Source organism: Dryobates pubescens, chromosome 15 (assembly GCF_014839835.1).
Source record: "Dryobates pubescens isolate bDryPub1 chromosome 15, bDryPub1.pri, whole genome shotgun sequence".
Taxonomy (NCBI): Eukaryota; Metazoa; Chordata; class Aves; order Piciformes; family Picidae; genus Dryobates; species Dryobates pubescens.
The window spans coordinates 20,308,460-20,328,882 of NC_071626.1; the positions used below are offsets into that span (position 1 = coordinate 20,308,460).

Here is a 20,423-nt window from a genome sequence, read left to right on the forward strand (position 1 = left end):
AAAATTATATTTGAACATTGCCAGAACCTGAGACTGAACATGGGAAACCTAGGTGCAAAGGGCTAGACAATAAAAGGAATGCTTGAGCTGTTACCTTGGTAAGTTTGGAAAAACATGTGATGGAATCCTAGTGCTGGTAACCAGCAGAGCCTTTGCTGCTACTGTGAACACAGTGCTTTCAGTTCCACTTGTGTTGGTCAGAGCTGGGAGTGGAAGAGCTGGGTTGAGGGAGGAGGCCTGAAGAGCAGTTCTGCCCACACTTCCAGTGCCTGAGGAGCAACAGCTGTTGGGCTTTCCTTTTGTTTACATTTAACCTTTAAGCAGTGTTTAATCCAGAAATGCAGATATTGTGGTTGTGCTATTTATTAAAAAGAACCTTTGAGCCATGTGAAAGTTAACAAATTTGAGCAAGTGGTCCTTTCCTTGCCCCTCAGGGTTCTGGAATTCCCAATGACTTCTACATTCTGCTAGCCAAGCCATGGCTGCCCTGCATTAAGGGTCACAATCTCTTTCCTCAGCAATTTTTACAGACCAAGGAAAATCTTCAGCTATGGAATTTTCCTGCCCCTCATTTCAGCAGGGAGAATACCTCTGTGAAGCAGCCTCTGAATGCCTGTTGACTGCCTTTGATGAACACCAGTGTTTCCAGAAGAAAGTTACTGTGCTGCCAGCCCAACAGCTCCTGCTGCTGTCCAACATTGCTTAGTATTTCATCTATTTAACTGAATTAATTCACTATGGAATAGGATATTAAGAAATAGCTGAAACTGTTGGGCTTTATGACCTAGGCACTAAATTATGCCTAGCAACTGAAAAAGGAATTTAACTCAAGTGAGCCTGCACGTAAAGAGTGCATTTTGTGTAACTAAACCTGTAGCCAGGGGGCTAGTGATGATTGAGAACAGCTTTAACACACATTTGCAACTTACTAGCCAGATATTCTGTCACTAGTTACAAGTCAAATTGGACTTTAGTACCTGCAAAAATGCCTGATGGTGGAAATGAGAACAGGGCAGAAAGTATTCAAGACACATAATCCCCATGGACTTTTCCATCAAGTGACTCTAGGAGCTGTCTGTTAGGAATCCCATCAGGATACAGGACTCATCCAAAATGTTATCCCCTACCACGTAAGGAGGATACAGCAGCCTGCCCCACAGGCTCTTGACAGGTGCCATCCACCAGTGCTGTTGTGTTGGCCTGTCCTTGGAGTGCACTGCACCTGGGTCCAGCTGGAGAGCTGATAGGATGCAGCAGTGCCGCTCTACTGCAATGTCTGAAGAGCTGCAGTGACAAGCTGTAAAAAACATGCTCTCAACTAAGCAATGAAAGCCAGGACCAGATGTCAAAGTTTTTTGTGTTCCATACTTAGCTGAGTAGAAAATATATTTATTTGAGAAATAAACACACAACCCCCCACCCCCAAACAGATAAAGCATTCATCTTGCCATCTATTTGCAGGCCCCATTCCAGGTAGTGAGAGCTCTGAATGCCCTCTGTCCTAAAGGTATCCTCTGTTAATCTGAGTTAGCTCCGCAGCGATTGTACAGGATTAGCTGTAACAGGAGTCTTGAAACATGTGGCAGGTACTCACGGGCTTGAGCAGTGGCAGGGTGCTAGTGAAATGGTACCCCATTGCATGGCTACCTTCTAAATGTTCACCTGAGCAAGTGGGTTTAGGAAGCAAGGGCTTTCCCATCCTAGCCCATATCAACACCACCCAAATCTGGAGGTAGTTTGAGGCAGGTAAAGGCAGCACCATCACATCAAAGCATCCCTGGCTGATGTAAGGAACTTGCACGCTCGTGAGCCATGGGTAAACAGGGTTTTACTAACCATGGCAGGTGAATTCTGCATGGTTTGGGGAAGAAGTGAGCTATGATGCTGACACAGGGTTTAACATGTATTTACTTTTTTTAAAGAGTGAAGGCTGCCTCCCATTCAGGTGGCTGCAGTCCTGTCTTAACAGCACTGTGAAGGCCACTTTTTAAGACTTTTGCAGCTCTGTTCTCACAGACTCATCTAATGTAGATGAAACCTCTTTGCCAACACTCAACCACTTGTTTTTGTTGGTGCATTTCTACACCAAGTTTGCCAGCCAGTATCTTGACAAGATCAACACAAGATCTTAAGGAAATGCATTTATCTCTCATTTCTGGTAATCTTGAGGAAAGGGTTTTATAAGACATTCTTTGTCAAAACACTACACAAAAGGGCAATGGGGTTTTGTTCAATCAAAATAATCTTCTATATCAATATCTGGATTGAGGAGATTTTCACCATAGGCTGAAAGGTCCATCTGATTTAAAATTAGGTTTTCAAAGGTTTCTTCCAAGTCTGTTTCACCTATCAGCACAGCTCCCATCATTCTGCCATTCTGCATCACCACTTTAACATACTCTTGTCCTTTGGTACACCTCAGCATCAGTTCATGGTCTAAACCCAAGCCTTGAGCATTGTATTTTCCCAAAACCACCACCTAACAGAAGGAAAAAGGAAAAGCACTGGTAAGAACGCTGCAGTGGCTTTTAGTGTTTCTAGTGATAACAGTTCCAAGCTTTAAAAGACAAATATAAACAGGGAACTATTTGTCCCTGGGGACTATCCCCCTCCCTTCCAGAGTATTTAAAATCTTCATCTTGAAATACCATTCACAACCCCCCAGTAATGACCCAGGGAGCATGCTCAAATGTGTGGAATTTATCCATGAACAGAAATTTACTGAAATGAGCAATACAAAGATGCAAAGCAGATCAGTTGTCAGTCACCAAATAAAATTTTCAGGGTCAGCACTCAAAGTTAGTATGAATGGAGAAAATCTAAACTAAGACTATTATACAGTGCAAACTGGTTTGTTCTCATTAAAGCATCTGCTCAGTATTAGCAAGGGAATACAAACAGCACTCTGTGTTATTCCATAGTTTAACACTATTGGACTTTACCTTGTAATTGAAAAACTTTGTAACATGAGCAAACAGTTCAAAGCAGAAATCCATATCAATAGATTCCCCTAAAGTATCTGCAGCCATGCATTTTGCTGCATACCATCCCATCTGCCTGGCTTGAGTCCACAGTCTCATCTGAAAAAAAACACCATTAGAAGACTTTACAAGCACAGAACTGTGTCAGTGTGCAGTGCCCCACACTCACAGCTCTCAGCAGGGCATACAATGGATTTACATTGCACCCAGCTTTCAGCCAGAAAGGGAGGTGCTTGCCATTAACACACCTGGGATTATAGAATCACAGCACAGTTTGGGTTGGAAGGGACCCCCACAGGTCATCTAGTCCAGCCCCACTGCAGTCAGCAGAAACATCCTCCACCAGATCGGGCTGCCCAGAGCCCTGTTGAGCCTCACCTTGAATATGTCCAGGGATGGGGCCTCAAATACCTCCCTGGGCAACCTGTTCCAGTGTTCCACCACCTTCATGGTGCAGAAGTTGTTCCTAACATCAAACTAAATCTCTAATTTCAAGCCATTGCCCCTTGCCCTATCACTGCAGGCCTTTGGAAAAAGTCCCTCTGCAGCCTTCCTGTAGGCCTCCTTCAGGTACTGGAAGGCCACTGTTAGGTCTCCCTGGAGCTTTCTGTTCTCTAGGCTGAACATGCCCAGTTCCCTCACCCTGTCTTTGGAGAGGTGTTCCAGCCCCCCAGTCATTTTCATGGCCCTCCTTTGGACCCACTTCAACAGGTCCATGTCCCTGTGTTGAAGGCTCTAGAGCTGTTTATCAGTTCCTGCCTCCATAGCAGTGCATGATGATTTACTTTGTAGATCAGCCCACTGCTGAGCTCCTGTGTTTGGGTGTACCTGATGCCACACCGGACTAGGTTCCCACGATGCTGTGCAGATATCTCCAGCCGCGTATGTATCTGGCACGGATGTGTGCATGTGTTTATCCACCTTCAGACCTCCATCTTCACCTACATCAAACTAAAGTATTTGCACAGATCAGCAGCAAGAAAAATAATCATTTAAACCAAGTAATTCAACTTGATCCATGTTAAGCAGTCATCTCATTTGTTACTCTGTAAAGGCAGACTTCTAAAAAAGTTTAGTAAATTCACTATTCTGCTTAATCAAAACATGGGCTGATAGAATGGTTTGGGTTGGAAGGGACTTCCAAAGATCATCTAGTCCCAACTCCTCTGCCATGAGCAGGGACATTCTCTACTAGATCAGGCTGCCCAGAGCCCTATCAAGTCTGATCGTGAATATCTCAAAGGATGGGGCCTCAGCTCCCTCCCTCGGCAACCTGTTGCAGTGTCCCAGCACCCACCTGGCAAAGAACTTGTTCCTAACTTCCAATCTAAATCTTCTCTTGTTTCAAACCATTGCCCCTCATCCTATCACTGCAGGCCTTTGGAAACAGTCCCTCTGCAGCCTTCTTGTAGGCCCCCTTCAGGTACTGGAAAGCTGCTTTAAGGTCTCCCCAGAGCCTTTTCCTCTCCAGGCTGAACACCCCCATCTCCCTCAGCCTGTCCTTGTAGCAGAGGTGTTGTAGCTCTTTAATCATTTTCATGGCCCACTTCCGGACCCACCCCATCAGGTCCATGTCCTTCTTGTGTTGAAGGCACCAGAGCTAGACACAGTACTCCATGTGACGCCACACCTACCTTATTTTAGAGTAGAATAGAGTAGAGTAGAGTAGAGTAGAATAGAATAGAATAGACCAGACCAGACCAGGTTGGAAGAGACCTTCAAGATCATCGTGTCCAACCTATCATCCAACACCACCTAATCAACTAAACCATGGCACCAAGCACCCTATCAAGTCTCCTGAACACCTCCAATGATGGTGACTCCACCACTTCCCCAGGCAGCCATTTTGAAACGCTGTACAAATGTTTCATGTCAGAATAAAAGCATAAATCAGCTGAAGACACTTATTTCAACTGACTTAAACCCCAACTTAAACTCTGAAAGAAATCAGTATACTTACATCATTGCCATCAAGAAATGGTTTAACATTTGGCACGACTCCAGTTGCACTGACAATGAAATTGCATCCATAAATGTTGCCATTAGTTAATTCCACATATACAGGCCACAGAACTGAAAAAGGGGAAAATTTTGCCCTGAGAATGTAATCAACAGAAGTTAATAATATTATTAATTATGTCTTTAATATATCAAGATACTAAATAAAAAGAAATGCATCGAAAGAAGAAAAAGAGGTTACCTATCACATCCCTTACCTTCATTCCAGGACTAGTAAAACATGAGATTTTGGAGCTTTGCCCCATGTCTTGCTGTTAACTTTCTCTGGGATTTTCCTCAAAGACCCTCATTGGTAGGGGGGAAAAATACCATGTCCTGCCACTGCTTCAGATCTGTGGGATGTTCTCTGAACTATGCAATTGCAAAATACTCTTTTATATCTGTAAATTTACAGATACAGAGGAAATGCCATGAAAGCAAAAAGATTCTGGAATAGGCTGCCCAGGGAGGTTGTGGATGCCTCCTCCTTGAGAGTGTTCAAGGCCAGCGTCCCTGTCCATGGTGGGGAGGTTGATGTAGATTATCTCTAAGGTCCTTTCCAACCTAGGCCATTCTATGATCAAAGATTTGGCTTCCAAGGATGTTATGCTGGAAGTAACTGGCTATTAAAACAGTACTTTAATACTAATTTTCTTTCAGTGGAACTTAGAGATACAACTGTTTATGAAACAATATTTTCTTTCTTTGAAGGATTACTTCACTTTTGACACTAAATGTTTTTTTTGCTTCTGTTTAACTTCACTGTTAGTAAATGATTTTATTAGACTATCACACAAGGAGGGAATATTCTGCATACAGGATTTGAGTGTGTGTGGGAAAAGAGCCTGACTCCTAACATTTTGTAATTTAATTGCAACCCATAAATCACATTCTCAACTACTAGAAACTGCTCAACCTCCAGTTAATTTCTAGAAATAAGAGATTTATTTTCTAGATGTGTCTTTGCTCTAAACCAGCAAACAAGATCAAGCATGCTCCAGCACTGCTTTATCTTCAACATCATCTAATCAGCATTGCTACCTACCCTCATCTGGTTCTGCTTTTTGTCCTTCCTTAGGAAAAGCCAAAGAAGTTTGCTGCAGTAGTAGAAATTCTTGCTGCAGGTGTATTTTCTTTACTTCACACAGTATTTCAATATGTACTTTATGAGAAAACTAAAGCAAAAATTGTAAACATAATGATCAGCAATAGTAGTATTTATAATAGCAAGGATATCTCCACTTACTAAACCTCCCCCCTTTCCATCTTAAAGTGAACACATTAGCCAAGCTCCTTTTCCTTTTGTGGCACAGATCTAACAACAGCAAGTGGTGATTTCCCTGCTTTTTCAGCAGATGGTCCCTGAAATTCCAAGACAATCTAGGTATCAAGTTCTTCTGAGTTTACAGGAAGAGAACACTCATCTTTGCTATCTTTCAGGAATTCAAATCCTTCACTTTTCCCTCACAGATTACATTCTGGAAACAGTAAGTTTATGTTCTAAAGGCTGTAAAAAGAAAATAGATTTTGTTCCCCCAACCTGTGTTGCAACCACTCCTATTTTGAGCTTGAACTGGAAAGTTACCCATTTCTCTGAACTATTTTGTTGGTTCAGGCCTTGAGCTATTTCATTCTCCACTACACAAACATTTCCACAACCTTCAACAGTCAAAACACCATCCATTCATCTGCTGAATACCCTAAACATTCTTTACTTGGTATTGTAAAGCCACTTCTGCCAAATCTAGGGCTGATCACGTTTGCAAGGTCTTTTTTATTTAACTGCATGCAACAGATGTAAACCCCCAACAGCTCAGAAATTAATAGATGAAAACCTCATTAAAAAAAAAGGATGAAATAAGAGGATTTTTGCTTTATTTTAAACATGAAACTCTTCACAGTGCTCATGTCCACCACTGATTTTGCATTTTATTATCATCTGTGCCAAGAGACTGCTGTTCTCTGTTACCTCTGTACAAATTCTACTGTGCTCTGTTTTTTCATGGCTGCTAAAATCAGCCCAACAAAGGTGCCACTGCTTCTGGTTAAAGCTAAGGCTGACACCAGTTCTCCAGAAACATCAAACCAGTATTTGTGTTACAATCTGAAGAGCTAAAGCCATGCCAGTGGAATTGACTAGCCCCCTTTTTCCCTTTTTGGGGGTCTAGTAATGCTGAATGTAACATTTAAAGTTTTCTCAACCTTACCCACTTGAAGCAACATTTGAACAAATGTATAAGCAAGATTATAACCATACCTCTTTAGTTCCTTTAAGAGCTAAGCCTTCATGCCAATCAGGGCCTAAGGCACTGCCTGGTTTGTCAGATGCTGCTATAGGTCTTTCTTTTTCATCACTTCCTGAAGGAAAGAGATAAGCAGTGTCAGATTTAGTGTGCATCCTTCATTGCCTGCAGAATTCAGAACAAGGACTCAATTAAGAGAAATAGATCTGGTTGCCCAAAGGGAAGACAAAAGTGTGTATTCCCCACAAAAAAACCCACATTGCTTTGCAGACAAATTATCTCCAAGCCACTATTTTTAAACACCTTTTGACTTGAGGCATGTCATGACTTCACTCTTCTTTGAAACAAGCATGCCACTGCAGACTCAGCTGCTTAATATCACTGCTAACACACAAACTGATGTCCATTTGCTGGCATATATGCACTGTCCCCTCCATTGCACCAAAGTGCAAATTCTAACATAGAATAATGCATATGAAGAACTTTGGGTGCTCTTTTGTGATGTTTAGGCTGACTCTTTTGCAATTTATTCTTCCAACCAGAAGCCTAGAACCATGTTCTTCTTGTTTGTTGTTATTTTGGTCATAAATCTGTTTGTGTAATGTATGTTCATGCATTCCCAGCTAGCTGTTGTTACTAAAACTGCAGTCTCACTGCACCTGTAGTAACATCCTGTGAGGTTTCACCTGGCCCTCCAGTAGGTTATAGGAGAACTCCTTCCTGACATAAGTCAGATGAACTGTTAAAATATTACAGTGGATGGAATACAGGAAATGAAATGTAAACTTGGCACAGCTATAAACACATTTGTTGCAGTTTGTAGGGAACTGTATTACATGCTGTCAGGCATCTACAGAAATTCTGGATGGATTTTTAGATCACCTTCTTCTGTTTTTATTAAAGAATGAAATGCTATTGATGGCAACAACAAACCTTATGGCCTGCTAAATTAACTGCCTTTGATATTTAATGCTGCTGCTGCAGCGTTAGGAGACTAGAACATCCTACCTTCCATTGTATACTTGGTTCTTTTGCACTCAATTGGAGTCTCTTGGTTTTCAGCAGTTAGCTTTGGAATGAGAAATTCAGCTGCTCCTGCATCAAAAAAGGTGTTCCCAATGGCTTTGTCTTTGATAGCCCAGATTACTTCACAGCCTTGAATTTCATACCTGTGGACATTTAAACAATGCATGAAGTGACAAACTACACGAAAATGATCCTGACTCTTAGCAACACAACTAGAAGCATGCCAGGTTTCATTCCAAAAAGCTGGGAATATAAAACCTGCTACTTTTAAAGCTAGCAAATTCACCACTGCTTCTAAATATTTACATCAGGAACCCATTAAAACAAACAAACAAACAAAACCAAGCACCTCTTCAAGCTGACAGGTTGTAATTTCTCACCAGCACAACCTTTACTGAACTGGGGTAGGAGGTGAGAGAAGGCAGATCAAAATTACAATCATTCTACTTAGTATTTCCAGCTTTCCACAACAACAAAAAGCAAAAAAAAAAGTGCATTTTTGGCCAGCTTGGCCACTGCTCCCACTGCTTAGAACAAGCATTTGGATCTGGTTTGCATTACCTGGTAGATGAACTAGTAGAGACACGGAGAGGACAATTTAGTGCAAGTGAGAAAGTTAATGCCTGCAATGCAAACCAAGACCACATAATTGCATACTACAGGTGGTTCTAGAATCTAGAAGACTGCAGGACCACATGGTTCAGTATCCTACTTGTGACAAAGGCCACGTCAGACACTTCAAAAGCTGTCAAATGAGGCTGAGTGCAAGATAAGCTGCCTCTTCATTCCCATTACACCTTCTGTCTCCAGAAATCAAATTTTGCAACTTAAATATTGCCCTTGATAGTCTTAATAGAAATCTGTTGATGCCAGATCACAAAAGTGCTGCATGTTCTCAATATCTCTGTGTCAAAGCTGCTTCTGATGCATCAGTAAGCACCACTGTACTTGAAAAAAGTGATTTTAATCAATTTTCCAACTAAATGCCTTCAAGCTACAATGTTGTAGGTGAACCTTCCCCCAAAGTCATGCAGACTAGACTTAAGTTTGCATTGTTAAAGATTCTATTTACATCTGTACCTTTAAAACTTGTTTACTTACACCAACTCGAGTGCAATCCCACCATTTCCTACCACTACTATTCTCTCAGCTTGAGCCAAATTCTTCTGAAAAGCCTGCATTAAAAAAAGGCAAAAAAGTCAAACAACTTACATCATATGTTCCTTCACACTCATCAACTATATCCTTTTCAGTATTTTCTTACCCTCTTAGTCACCTTACTTTGAATTTCTCAGACTAATGACACACATTTACTTATGCTAAGGCCTGTTACAGAAGCTAATGAGAGCTGTGGAAGGGATGAAGTTATTGATATAGCCTTGTAAGTCTTCAGCTGAGACAGGAGAAGTTAAGAAACTGCATTGAAGCCAATTCAAGTGAGTGTTAATAGAATCCAAGAGACTTCTCTGTGACCATTAGCATTGTGCTCTCTGTTAATCCAGTTTTATCACAACTTGCAAAGCTTTCACAGGAATTTGTGTAACAGCAAAACAAGCAAAGATACATAAGTTGAAAAATACAGGAACTGCTGATCAGAAATCAGGAACTTAAAAAATAGTAAATTGTAGCAAATCTGAGGAACAGGTTAATTGGTGCAAAAAACTTCTCAAAAGAAACAAGTCTCCAAATCTCATCTAAATTTCACCTTAGTAGTGAGAGGAGACAAACCCAAAACTAACAAAATACAGCCGAGACAGCATTTTTAGATCATAGTATAACCACTTCAAGGATCTGCTTTCAAAGAAAGCAAGAACCATGACAATCAGACCAGCTATTGCAACTGTAAAAATATGTTCACCCACACTTTCAGTTTACCTAATTGTGTTACAGAACCTAAACTGTAAAGAGAAGGGAAACTGCAGTGCTTCAATCCCTTCAAAGAAGGACACTGAAGTTGTATCAGAGGGGACTGGTGAATGCAACCAATCACCATTAAAAGCAAACAAAAAGAAACAAGGATTTCCAGCCTCATTCAAAGGTCAACATCAGTTTTGACAAGTGATAGCCTGCTATCAGTCTACTCTTTCCCCGTGGCCAACAGCGGATGCTTCATCCAGAAGGCAACAAACACATGGCAATGCTGTCCTGAGCACCGCTCCGGTGGCATCTTTCTCTTCAGACAAGAGAAATTTATCAAAAACTGTCTTTTTTTGTGTGTTTCTATCTTCCTTCTTCTATTTACCTTGTTTTTTTAAACTCAGGTAAAGTTTTAACATCCACAACAATTCCATAGTTGTGTTCAGTTTGCTTGAAAAAATGACTCCTTGTTTATTCTCAAGGTGAAATTTCATTTGATGAATTACAGCTCTTACATTATGGAGAAGCAGGGTTCACTTTCACCATTCCTCCTCTAACACTGATGACTTACAGCAGCAAAACTTCACATTCCACTTCCAAGCTAAAGCTCTAGTCTGTGAAGTCACTGCTCATGTGAAAACTTCTGTACCTGTTTCTGTAAGATGAGGTAGAAACAGAAAAAAGTCCTTCAGTAGCTTTTAACTGTAAGAAGTAGCCTTTTGTACCATGCACCAGATACAACTTCTCATTGTGCTGTCTACTTCATGTTATTATTTTCAGATTGGCCTCTGCCTGGAGGTCAGAAGAATACCATTTATTGTAGATTATCATTTTAGAAGTAGTGTCTATGAGCTAGCCATAAACTTCATAAATTTAGGGACTACTTAATTAATTAATGGCATTTTAAGGCTCTTTGCTACTGAAAGGGCTCCTATTTAAGGATATATAACAACAACTATAATCTCATGCTTCTCCATTTCACTCAATAATCATGTCTAGTATTTTGCATCAGAAGCAAGAATATCATACACTTAATATTCTATTAACTTACTATGTTCAAAACATTTACCTCTGCGCTGTCAGTATCCCGGATTCCTAATACATAAGGATTCCCTTCCAAAATTAATTTTGGCTTTGCTCCAGCACACAGGCAAAGTTTGTCATATATATATTCTTTCCCATCTTCAGTGAGAACTTTCTGTTAAAATTCCAAAGAAAAAGAAAAGCTACTGGAGACATCCAAGACAACATCAGCAACGTTTTCCCCTTTACGTCACAGTGTTTTGCAACTATTAAAAGCTGTCACTGGCTACTTAAAAAGCAAGCCTTCACTGTCATTTATTTGCATTACTTACCAGGCAGCCAGGAGGGCCAATGGCATCCTGGCCTGCATCAGGAACAGTAAGGCCAGCAGGAGCAGGGAGGTCATTCTGCCCCTGTACACTGCACTGGTTAGGCTGCACCTCAAGTACTGTGTCCAGTTCTGGGCTCCTCAGTTTAGGAAGGAGGTTGACTTGCTGGAATGAGTCCAGAGAAGGGCAACGAAGTTGGTGAGGGGCTTGGAACACAAGCCCTATGAGGAGAGACTGAGGGAGCTGGGGTTGCTTAGCCTGGAGAAGAGGAGACTCAGGGGTGACCTTATTGCTGTCTACAACTACCTGAAGGGGGGTTGTAGTCAGGCAGAGGTTGGTCTCTTCTCCCAGGCAGCCAGTACCAGAACAAGAGGACACAGTCTCAGGCTGCACCAGGGGAGGTTTACGCTGGAGGTTAGGAGGAAGTTTTACACAGAGAGAATGATTGCCCATTGGAATGGGCTGCCTGAGGAGGTGGTGGAGTCACCGTCCCTGGAGGTGTTCAAGGGGAGATTGGACATGGCACTTGGTGCCATGGTCTAGTCGTGAGGTCTGTTGGGACAGGTTGGACTTGATGATCCTTGGGGTCTCTTCCAACCTTAGTTAGACTGTGATACTGTGAAACTGTGAGGTGGTGGGGTCGCCGTCGCTGGGGGTGTTCAGGACAAGGCTTGACAGGATGCTTGGTTGCATGGTTTAGTTGATTAGGTGGTGTTGGATGATAGGTTGGACACAATGATCTTGAAGGTCTCTTCCAACCTGGTTTATTCTATTCTATTCTAAATAGATGACATCATATGACTGATAAAACTGAAGTGCACACGAAGGCAGATGAAACAAAGATGACCACATGGTGGCACTCTGCACTCACTGGCTGTGTCCCACTCCATTCAGAGATGCAAACCTATACACTACTACACCTTAGCAATTAAGAATCTCATTCCAAACGTTTCAACAAAGATAGACATGTGCTAACCAGGCACAGGATAAAATACCCTTCACAAAGACTGCAAATTCCATTCTTGGCTAAAGAAGATGGGCAGGCACTACACAAGCTACATCATTGTGAAACAGGTAATGCTTACATTTTAAGACTTTATGACTTCATTTGTTGTTTTCCAAACCAGAATTTAAATAGGTTATAGTGGTTTTGCACTATAGAGTGCAAATAGATTATAGTGGTTTTCCATATACAACAAATATTTATGTCCACAGAGGTAAACCTAAACTAAAACACCATTAAAGTAATGACACGAGAATATCATTGCATTCAGAGTATCAGCAGAATATAACTGGAATCATATCTCTGTGACTTAAAGTGAGCAAACCCAGTTTTTGGATCTCAATGTGAGTTTCTGATCATGCCAAAGTGAGAAATAATATGTTGAGTTGAAACAGATGGTAACAAGGATCCCTAGATACTGTACAATGTTCATAGTTGCAGCCTATCTCCTGCTACAAAGAAAGATAAAAAGGTGGAAATGTTGGTTCCTTCAAGAATTCATTTTTTTCCTGTCATGACATTCTAGTATTTTGCTCTGTAGCAACCCACAGTACCTCAGGAATCTGACAGATCTTCAACCAAGGGCTGCAGAAACTTTCAGATACCTACACTGATATACAGGATTGGTTTCACTGACTGTTTTCCCTCCTATGCCAATCATGTATTCACAGTATCACAGTATCACCAAGGCTGGAAGAGACGTCAAAGATCATCGGGTCCAACCAGTCACCACAGACCTCATGACTAGACCATGGCACCAAGTGCCACATCCAATCTCCTCTTGAACACCTCCAGGGATGGTGACTCCACCACCTCCCTGGGCAGCACATTCCAGTGACGAATTACTCACTCAGTGAAGAACTTTCTCCTCACCTCCAGCCTAAACCTCCCCTGGTGCAGCTTGAGACTGTGTCCTCTTGTTCTGGTGCTGGTTGCCTGGGAGAAGAGACCAGACCCCACCTGGCTACAACCTCCCTTCAGGTAGTTGTAGACAGCAATGAGGTCACCCCTGAGCCTCCTCTTCTCCAGGCTAAACAACCCAGGCTCCCTTAGCCTCTCCTCACAGGGCTGTGCTCAAGGCCTCTCCCCAGCATCGTTGCCCTTCTCTGGACATGTTCAAGTGCCTCAATGTCCTTCCTAAACTGAGGGGCCCAGAACTGGACACAGTACTCAAGGTGTGGCCTAGCTAGTGCAGGGGCACAATGTCCTCCCTGCTCCTGCTGGCCACACTATTCCTAATGCAGGCCAGGATGCCATTGGCCTTCTTGGCCACCTGGGCACACTGCTGCCTCATGTTTAGGTGGCTGTCAATCAGCACCCTCAGGTCCCTCTCTGTTTGGCAGCTCTCCAGCCACTCTGACCCCAGCCTGTAGCTCTGCATGGGGTTGCTGTGGCCAAAGTGCAGCACCTGGCACTTGGACTTGTTGAATGCCATCCCATTGGACTCTGCCCATTTGTCCAGTCAGTCGAGGTCCCTCTGCAGAGCCCTTCAACCCTCTAACTGACCAACATCTGCTCCTAACTTGGTGTCATCTGCAAATTTGCTGATGACTGACTCAACCCTGTCATCCAGATCATCAATGAAGATATTAAAGAGGATGGGGCCCAGCACTGATCCTTGGGGCACACCTCTAGTGCCTGGCCGCCAGCTGGCTGTGGCACCATTCACCACCACTCTCTGGGCTCGGCCCTCCAGCCAGTTCCTAACCAGTGTAGTATCTCTAAGGTATCAAAGATTTAAATCTAAAAGATACAGTTTCCTTATTAGTAAGTCTCTTTAAATCTAAAATTCCCCCCCCTCTTGAACAACAACTCTACTTGAACAACAGTGTAAGTGATAAGTAAAATTAAAGTTAGGAAGTATTCCTAACTTTGGCATCTTAACACTTGAATGGCCAGAATATTCTTTAACAGAATTTAACATCCCAAACATTCATCTGTTTCTTAGATTAGTTTTTTAATAAATCATTTGGGGGGAAAAAAACCCAACACATAAAAGTAAAAAAGAAGTTTCCTTACATGTTCAGCACTTTTCAAGTGTTTTACTCCAGACTGTATAACTTTAATATTGGGATATCGCTTTTCTAATAGAGAACTTGGTTGCTCTTCAACATCAAATTCCTCAAGTGTTTTGGAGACCTACAAGAAAAATAGAAGTATTCAAAATATTAATAATTTAGCTCTCTCTTAAATATTTTTTCTTTTCTTTTCAGTTGGAATATAACAAAGAAAAACATCAGGCCTTTTGATTCCATTGCAAATAGGATAAGGTATCATAGGCCTTGGATGAAGATCTCTGTTGTTAAAGCACATAGAGTTATCTCTGAGTTTATCCATGTGCACCTGCTAGTAGTTTTCTGCCATCTCTGTTGATGTTGTAATTCTCAGGAATCAGGATTTGGGATTTTTGTAATGGGATTAAGAAATACTGAAGTTCTGCATTCAGCCAGGCACCTGTTTCCTGCCTTAGGCTACTGTGCAGTTCGACCATAGCAATTATTTGGCAGCAAATGATGATAATCTTTAATTCCTGTTCATTAAAATCCAGAACACTTTTAACACTCTGCAACACTTTTGTTCACAACCTTGAGAGGTAGAAGGATTTCAGAAAGTTCATAAACTTCCTGCTGAGACATAAAAACATTCTGTAGTATTTTTAGCAGCATGGTAAGGTTGCTTGAGAGTACTGTCCTCACTCATGCTTAATACGTGAGGTAAAACACTGTAATCACTGCAAACCTAACAGGCCATGCCCTATGTTCAGCAAGATGAAAACCAAGCTGCCAATGACTGGAAATCAATTTTTCAGTATGTTTTAACTACTGTTTCATAAAAAGCAGCTCTGGGGAAACAGACTCCAGAGTCCCCAGTGGATGGCAGCACAATCATGAGCCAGCGATGTGCCCTTGTGGTCAGGAAGGCCAGTGGCATTCTGGGGTGTGGCCAGGTCAAAGGAGTTTCTCCTCCACCTCTATTCAGCCCTGGTAAGGCCACATCTGGTACATTGTATCCAGTTCTGGGCTCCCCAGTTCAAGGAGGACAAGGACTTGATGGAGAGGGTACAGCAAAAGGCTACAAAGATGCTGAAGGGACTGGAACATCTCCCTTATGAGGAAAGGCTGAGAGAATTGGGTGGTTTTAGTCTTGAAAATAGCAAACTGAGGGGGGAATCTCATCAGTGGTGATCAATACTTCAAGGGCAGGGGTCAGGAGGATGGGATCAGTCTTTTTCCAGTGATGCCCAGTGACAGGAGAAGGGGTAATGGGCACAGACTTGAACATCAGAAGATCCATCTAAACAACTTCTTTAATTTAAAGATCCTGGAGCCCTGAACAGGCTGCCCAGAGAGGTGGTGGGGTCTCCATCTCTGGAGACATTCAAAACCCACCTGGATGTGTTCCTGTATGACCTTCTCTAGGTGACCCTGCCTTGACAGGGTGGTTGGACTCAATGATCTCCAACCCCTACAACTCTGTGAAAATATCTCACCAGTCCTACTAACACCACATTAATGTGAAAACAATTTCAAACATAAGCATTTTCCAGATTACATTCTAAGGCATATTTACAAACTTCTGAAGAGGCCTTACCATAAGAAAAATTAAGTATCTCTTACCTGTTTGAAGTTTGTTACAGCTTTTATAACTGGGGAAGCTGTTATTAAAAAAATGTCTTCTGATGGGAAATCCATGGCCAGCTGGTAAAGAAACAGAAATTATGATGAGTGAATACAGTTATCAATAGATTTTGACTTAAGACTTAATAAAATTATTGGTGAAAAGTAACAGGTCTTTCTACATTAGTTCTGTAGAATCCTATTAGATAACCACTACTTCAAGATGATGAACTCTGATAATGCCTGAAATGAACACAATCTGGAAAGTCAAGATTTCATTTCATTCACACACAAATGGCATCCTGGCCTGTATCAGGAACAGTGTGGCCAGCAGAAACAGGGAGGTCATTCTTCCCCTGCACTCAGCACTGGTTAGGCCACACCTTGAGTACTGTGTCCAGTTCTGGGCCCCTCAGTTTAGGAAAGAGGTTGACTTGCTGGAATGTGTCCAGAGAAGGGCAACAAAGCTGGGGAGGGGTTTGGGCACAAGCCCTGTGAGGAGAGGCTGAGGGAGCTGGGGTTGCTTAGCCTGGAGAAGAGGAGGCTCAGGGGAGACCTTATTGCTGTCTACAACTACCTGAAGGGAGGTTGTAGCCAGGTAGGGTCTGGTCTCTTCTCCCAGGCAACCAGCACCAGAACAAGAGGACACAGTCTCAAGCTGTGTCAGGGGAGGTTTAGCCTGGATGTTAGTAAGAAGTTCTTCATAGAAAGAGTGATTGGCCATTGGAATGTGCTGCCCAGAGAGGTGGTAGAGTCATCATCACTGGAGGTGTTTAGGAAGAGACTGGATGGGGTGCTTCTTGCCATGGTTTAGTTGATTAGATGGTGTTGGATGATAGGTTGGACTCAATGATTTCAAAGGTCTCTTCCAACCTGGTTAATTCTATTCTATTCTTATTCTATTCCATTCCATTCTGGCAGAGGAAATTCTGATTCCTATTTACTACTAAAATGTTCACTAAAGTGATAAATTCATGATCATCTCCTGAGTGTTACTAAGCACTCTGCTAAATGTGCTTCCTGCAGTTCTAAGTGACAAGGCAAGCCTCAGCCATTATGTAACAATTTGATCTGGGTTTTCCAGGAAAAATATAAAGGTGAGAGAAAGGAAAGAGCATAAGAAGTGTGCAATAATGCAGCAAGTGGTGTGCTCTATGAGTTTTGGAAGAAAACAAATCACACAATGCTAGGGGTTGGAAGGGACCATGAAAGATCATCCAGTTCAACCTCCCTGCCAGAGCAGGATCACCCAGAGTAGATCACACGGGTTTGGAATGTCTCCAGAGAAGGAGGCTCTCCACAACCTCTCTGCCTCTCTGGGCAGCCTGCTCCCAGGCTCTGTCACCCCCACAGTAAAAAAGTTTTTCCTTATGTTCATGTGGCACCTCCTCTGCTCCAGCTTGCACCCATTGCCCCTTGTCCTGGAACTGGACATCACTGAGCAGAGCCTGGTTCTCTCCTACTTGCACTGCTTTTCACACCTTTATAGATGAATGAGGTCAGCCCTCAGTCTCCTCCAAGCTAAAGAGGCCCCAAACAAAGCCTAAACTCCATGGCTCTAACACAGCAGAAAAATGTTTTAAAGAAAGTAATAGATTTTAGTCCCTTCATAGCTATCTTAATGATTCCAGATATCCAGTATATATTGGGAATAACTGTACTGTGAAACAGCATCATAGCCATTTGATACAATTCCAAATTACATCCAGTAAAACAAATACTAAATACTAACCCAAACCTTCTTCTTGGAACTACAAAAGGATACATCTCTTAAGTATGTGAATAGTTTATTCAACATTTAAGTGATTATACACACTAATATAGCATTTAAGTGTCTGTAGTACCAGAGGCCATATTTTACATTAACCACAAATAAATGGAAGAAACCCTTCAAACTAATGAATGGTAGAACCACTTCCATAGAGAATAGTATCAATATCTTTTGTATTTTTTTCTCTTTGTGGTTTATACTATGTCAGAAATGAAGTATCACTGCATCACTTGAGAACAGAAGCATCTGAAACACCATCTCTACAGTACTTTGTAGTTTTAAGTAGAGATATTCTTTACTGAACTACTACCCATATAATATTATTCCACATTATAGGCACATGGTTACCTCTAGCTACAGTCACTTCTAAAAATCAAAAACACTGAAATGAAGAAAAAATGAGCAAACTTCTTTTTAGAGTTTGAGCTCTTGGAAAGCTGAAGAGATTGGACAATCTCCACGAGTGTACAGCCCCAAGCTGGATCCAATAAATACAGAGCAATATTTATGTAAAGATCAGCCTTCACCTTAGCTGCAGTACAAGCCTCTGTGGCTATAAGGGACAGTAATGCATGCAGTGCTCCTTCAAGTTTCTGGTAAGCTAATGTAAGATTGAGACTCAGGAAGTATTTGGTTACTTCATGAACCTCAAAAGGGGAGAAATGTAAGTAGAAAATGAAACAGAATAGAAACACTGAACAAAGTAAAAATAAGACAATGAAACAAATGAGTCTTTACAAATACACATGAAACAGAAGAGGCAAATGAAGTAACTAGAGCACAGTAGAGAAACCATAGTTGTTAGCTTGTTTAAGGCAACACAGAATACAACTGGGAAAAGAGTAGGCCTTGGATAAAGAGATGATGAATCACAGAAGGAAAGGTAAGAAATTGTGAACTAAGCAGTTTTCTTTAAGGTTAAAAATCGCAGAAAGTCTTCCAAACAATTATGAGTTTCACTAATGAGTCCACCTTTCTCTGAGCATGCACAAACCTCGGGGCCACTTAGGGACCAGGCTGATGAAGAACATCAGAGCATCAGGGCACAAGTTAGGGTGATTTTTCTTGAAGCCCCTTCCCCAAAATGTGCCAGAGGATGGGAGTGTGCATGAGGAAGAGACATTTGCCTGTATTAGCATGAGCTTTGAAAGACTAATGAGTATGTTGGAGATTTTGGGGCAAAGCAGTAGGTATGTATTGATGTATATTTCATAAGGCTGTATCCAAACCCTGCTCACGATTCACGAACTTCGTGAAATGCACCCAGCCATAAATAAATGCCTTTTTGCTCCCCACAGCCTTCAGACTGGTCTCAGAGTCTGAAGCCGAGATTTTCAGGCACAGTAACAGCCTTTACCTTAGCTGCAGTGCAATCCTCCATGGCCATAAGGGGCAGTAAGGCATGCAGTACTCCTTCAAGTTTCTGTTCTCTTAACTAACATACAGACACGTTACAAAGCTTCAGTCCCCTTTCTATGAAGCAACGATAAAACCTTATTAGGTTAGCTGCAGGACCCTTTTAACCTCTTCAGAAATATTTGCAGACAGAGAAATAAATACTGCTATGTTACAACACAGTTTTCCTAGGGCTGATTTTGTTTGGGGTTGGTTTTGTGTTCCCTGTTGGTTGGTTGTGTTCAGAGATACAAGCTATTTGTAACAAATCGGGAGGGAGGAGCAGAAGGTGTAATTACTGTACAAATGAGAACGCTTATGTAATTAGTGTATCAACCTGCCTACACCCTCCTGAAGTTACGACAGCGCCACAAGACCGAAAAGCCTCCACCGGGCGTCCAAGGCTCAAACTCCAGCCTTAAGGGCAGAAGTGCCCCCGCCTGCCCCGGCCGGAGCCGACACGAGTGGACCGAAACTGCCGCCCACGGCCACAGCCAAACACGGCGCGGGCCCCGGCAGCCGGCCCCGCGCGGGGTGGGGGGTGGGGTTGGGGGGGGGGGGGGGGGGGGGGGGGGGGGCCCTCCGGCAGCTGGAGGAGAGCGCGCGCATGCGCGAGGAGGGGTACCGCGACCCTTACCTTCTCCGCGCAGGTAACCCCTGCGATTCCTCCGCCCACCACCACGAACCGGCTCCGCGCGACGTCGGGAGCAGCCGCCATTTCCCCCCTGCTCCCGAGCGCGTCGGCTGACGAAGAGAAACAAATCGCCGCTCCCTACGGAGACAATATCTCGCTCTCGCGCTCACAATACAGCACGGAAGGCGGTGGCAGCAGCCTACGGTGCGCTTTAGCGCCCAAACTTCCTCTACTGGCGGTCCGCTCCGCCCGCGAGGTCCGGGACGGAGTGGGAGTGTCACCCGCCCGGAAACCGCATCCCAAATAACCGAGATAGATAAAGCTGCCCTACACTCTTATAGGCCGGTATGGACTGCTCAAAATGAGTTGAAGCATTTGCAGGCTTTAAAACTCTGATTTAAGAGTTTTCAGCATATTGCTAAGTATGATTTTCGTTCTAAATCTGACGTTTGATCCTTTTTTTTCCTCTTGGAGGAAAGAATAAGCTATAGAAAGATAAAACTAATGGTGTGCACTACAGAAAAGGATGCTATCTTATGGCTGATG

The 20,423-nt window shown here is 42.7% G+C and overlaps 1 protein-coding gene across 1 annotated transcript; it reads right to left on the bottom strand.

Annotated features, from left to right (window-relative positions):
• Positions 1-1,820: 1,820 nt before the first annotated feature.
• PYROXD1 (pyridine nucleotide-disulphide oxidoreductase domain 1) lies at positions 1,821-20,036 on the bottom strand. The gene is made up of 12 exons (XM_054168032.1): positions 19,881-20,036; positions 16,078-16,158; positions 14,480-14,599; positions 11,175-11,303; positions 9,350-9,423; positions 8,231-8,391; positions 7,237-7,337; positions 6,025-6,154; positions 4,942-5,054; positions 3,810-3,932; positions 2,943-3,080; positions 1,821-2,479 (listed from the first exon to the last, which is right to left on the bottom strand). Exons 1-12 carry the CDS (start codon positions 19,959-19,961, stop codon positions 2,231-2,233), a joined length of 1,500 nt encoding a protein of 499 aa, XP_054024007.1. The 5' UTR covers positions 19,962-20,036; the 3' UTR covers positions 1,821-2,230.
• Positions 20,037-20,423: the final 387 nt, after the last annotated feature.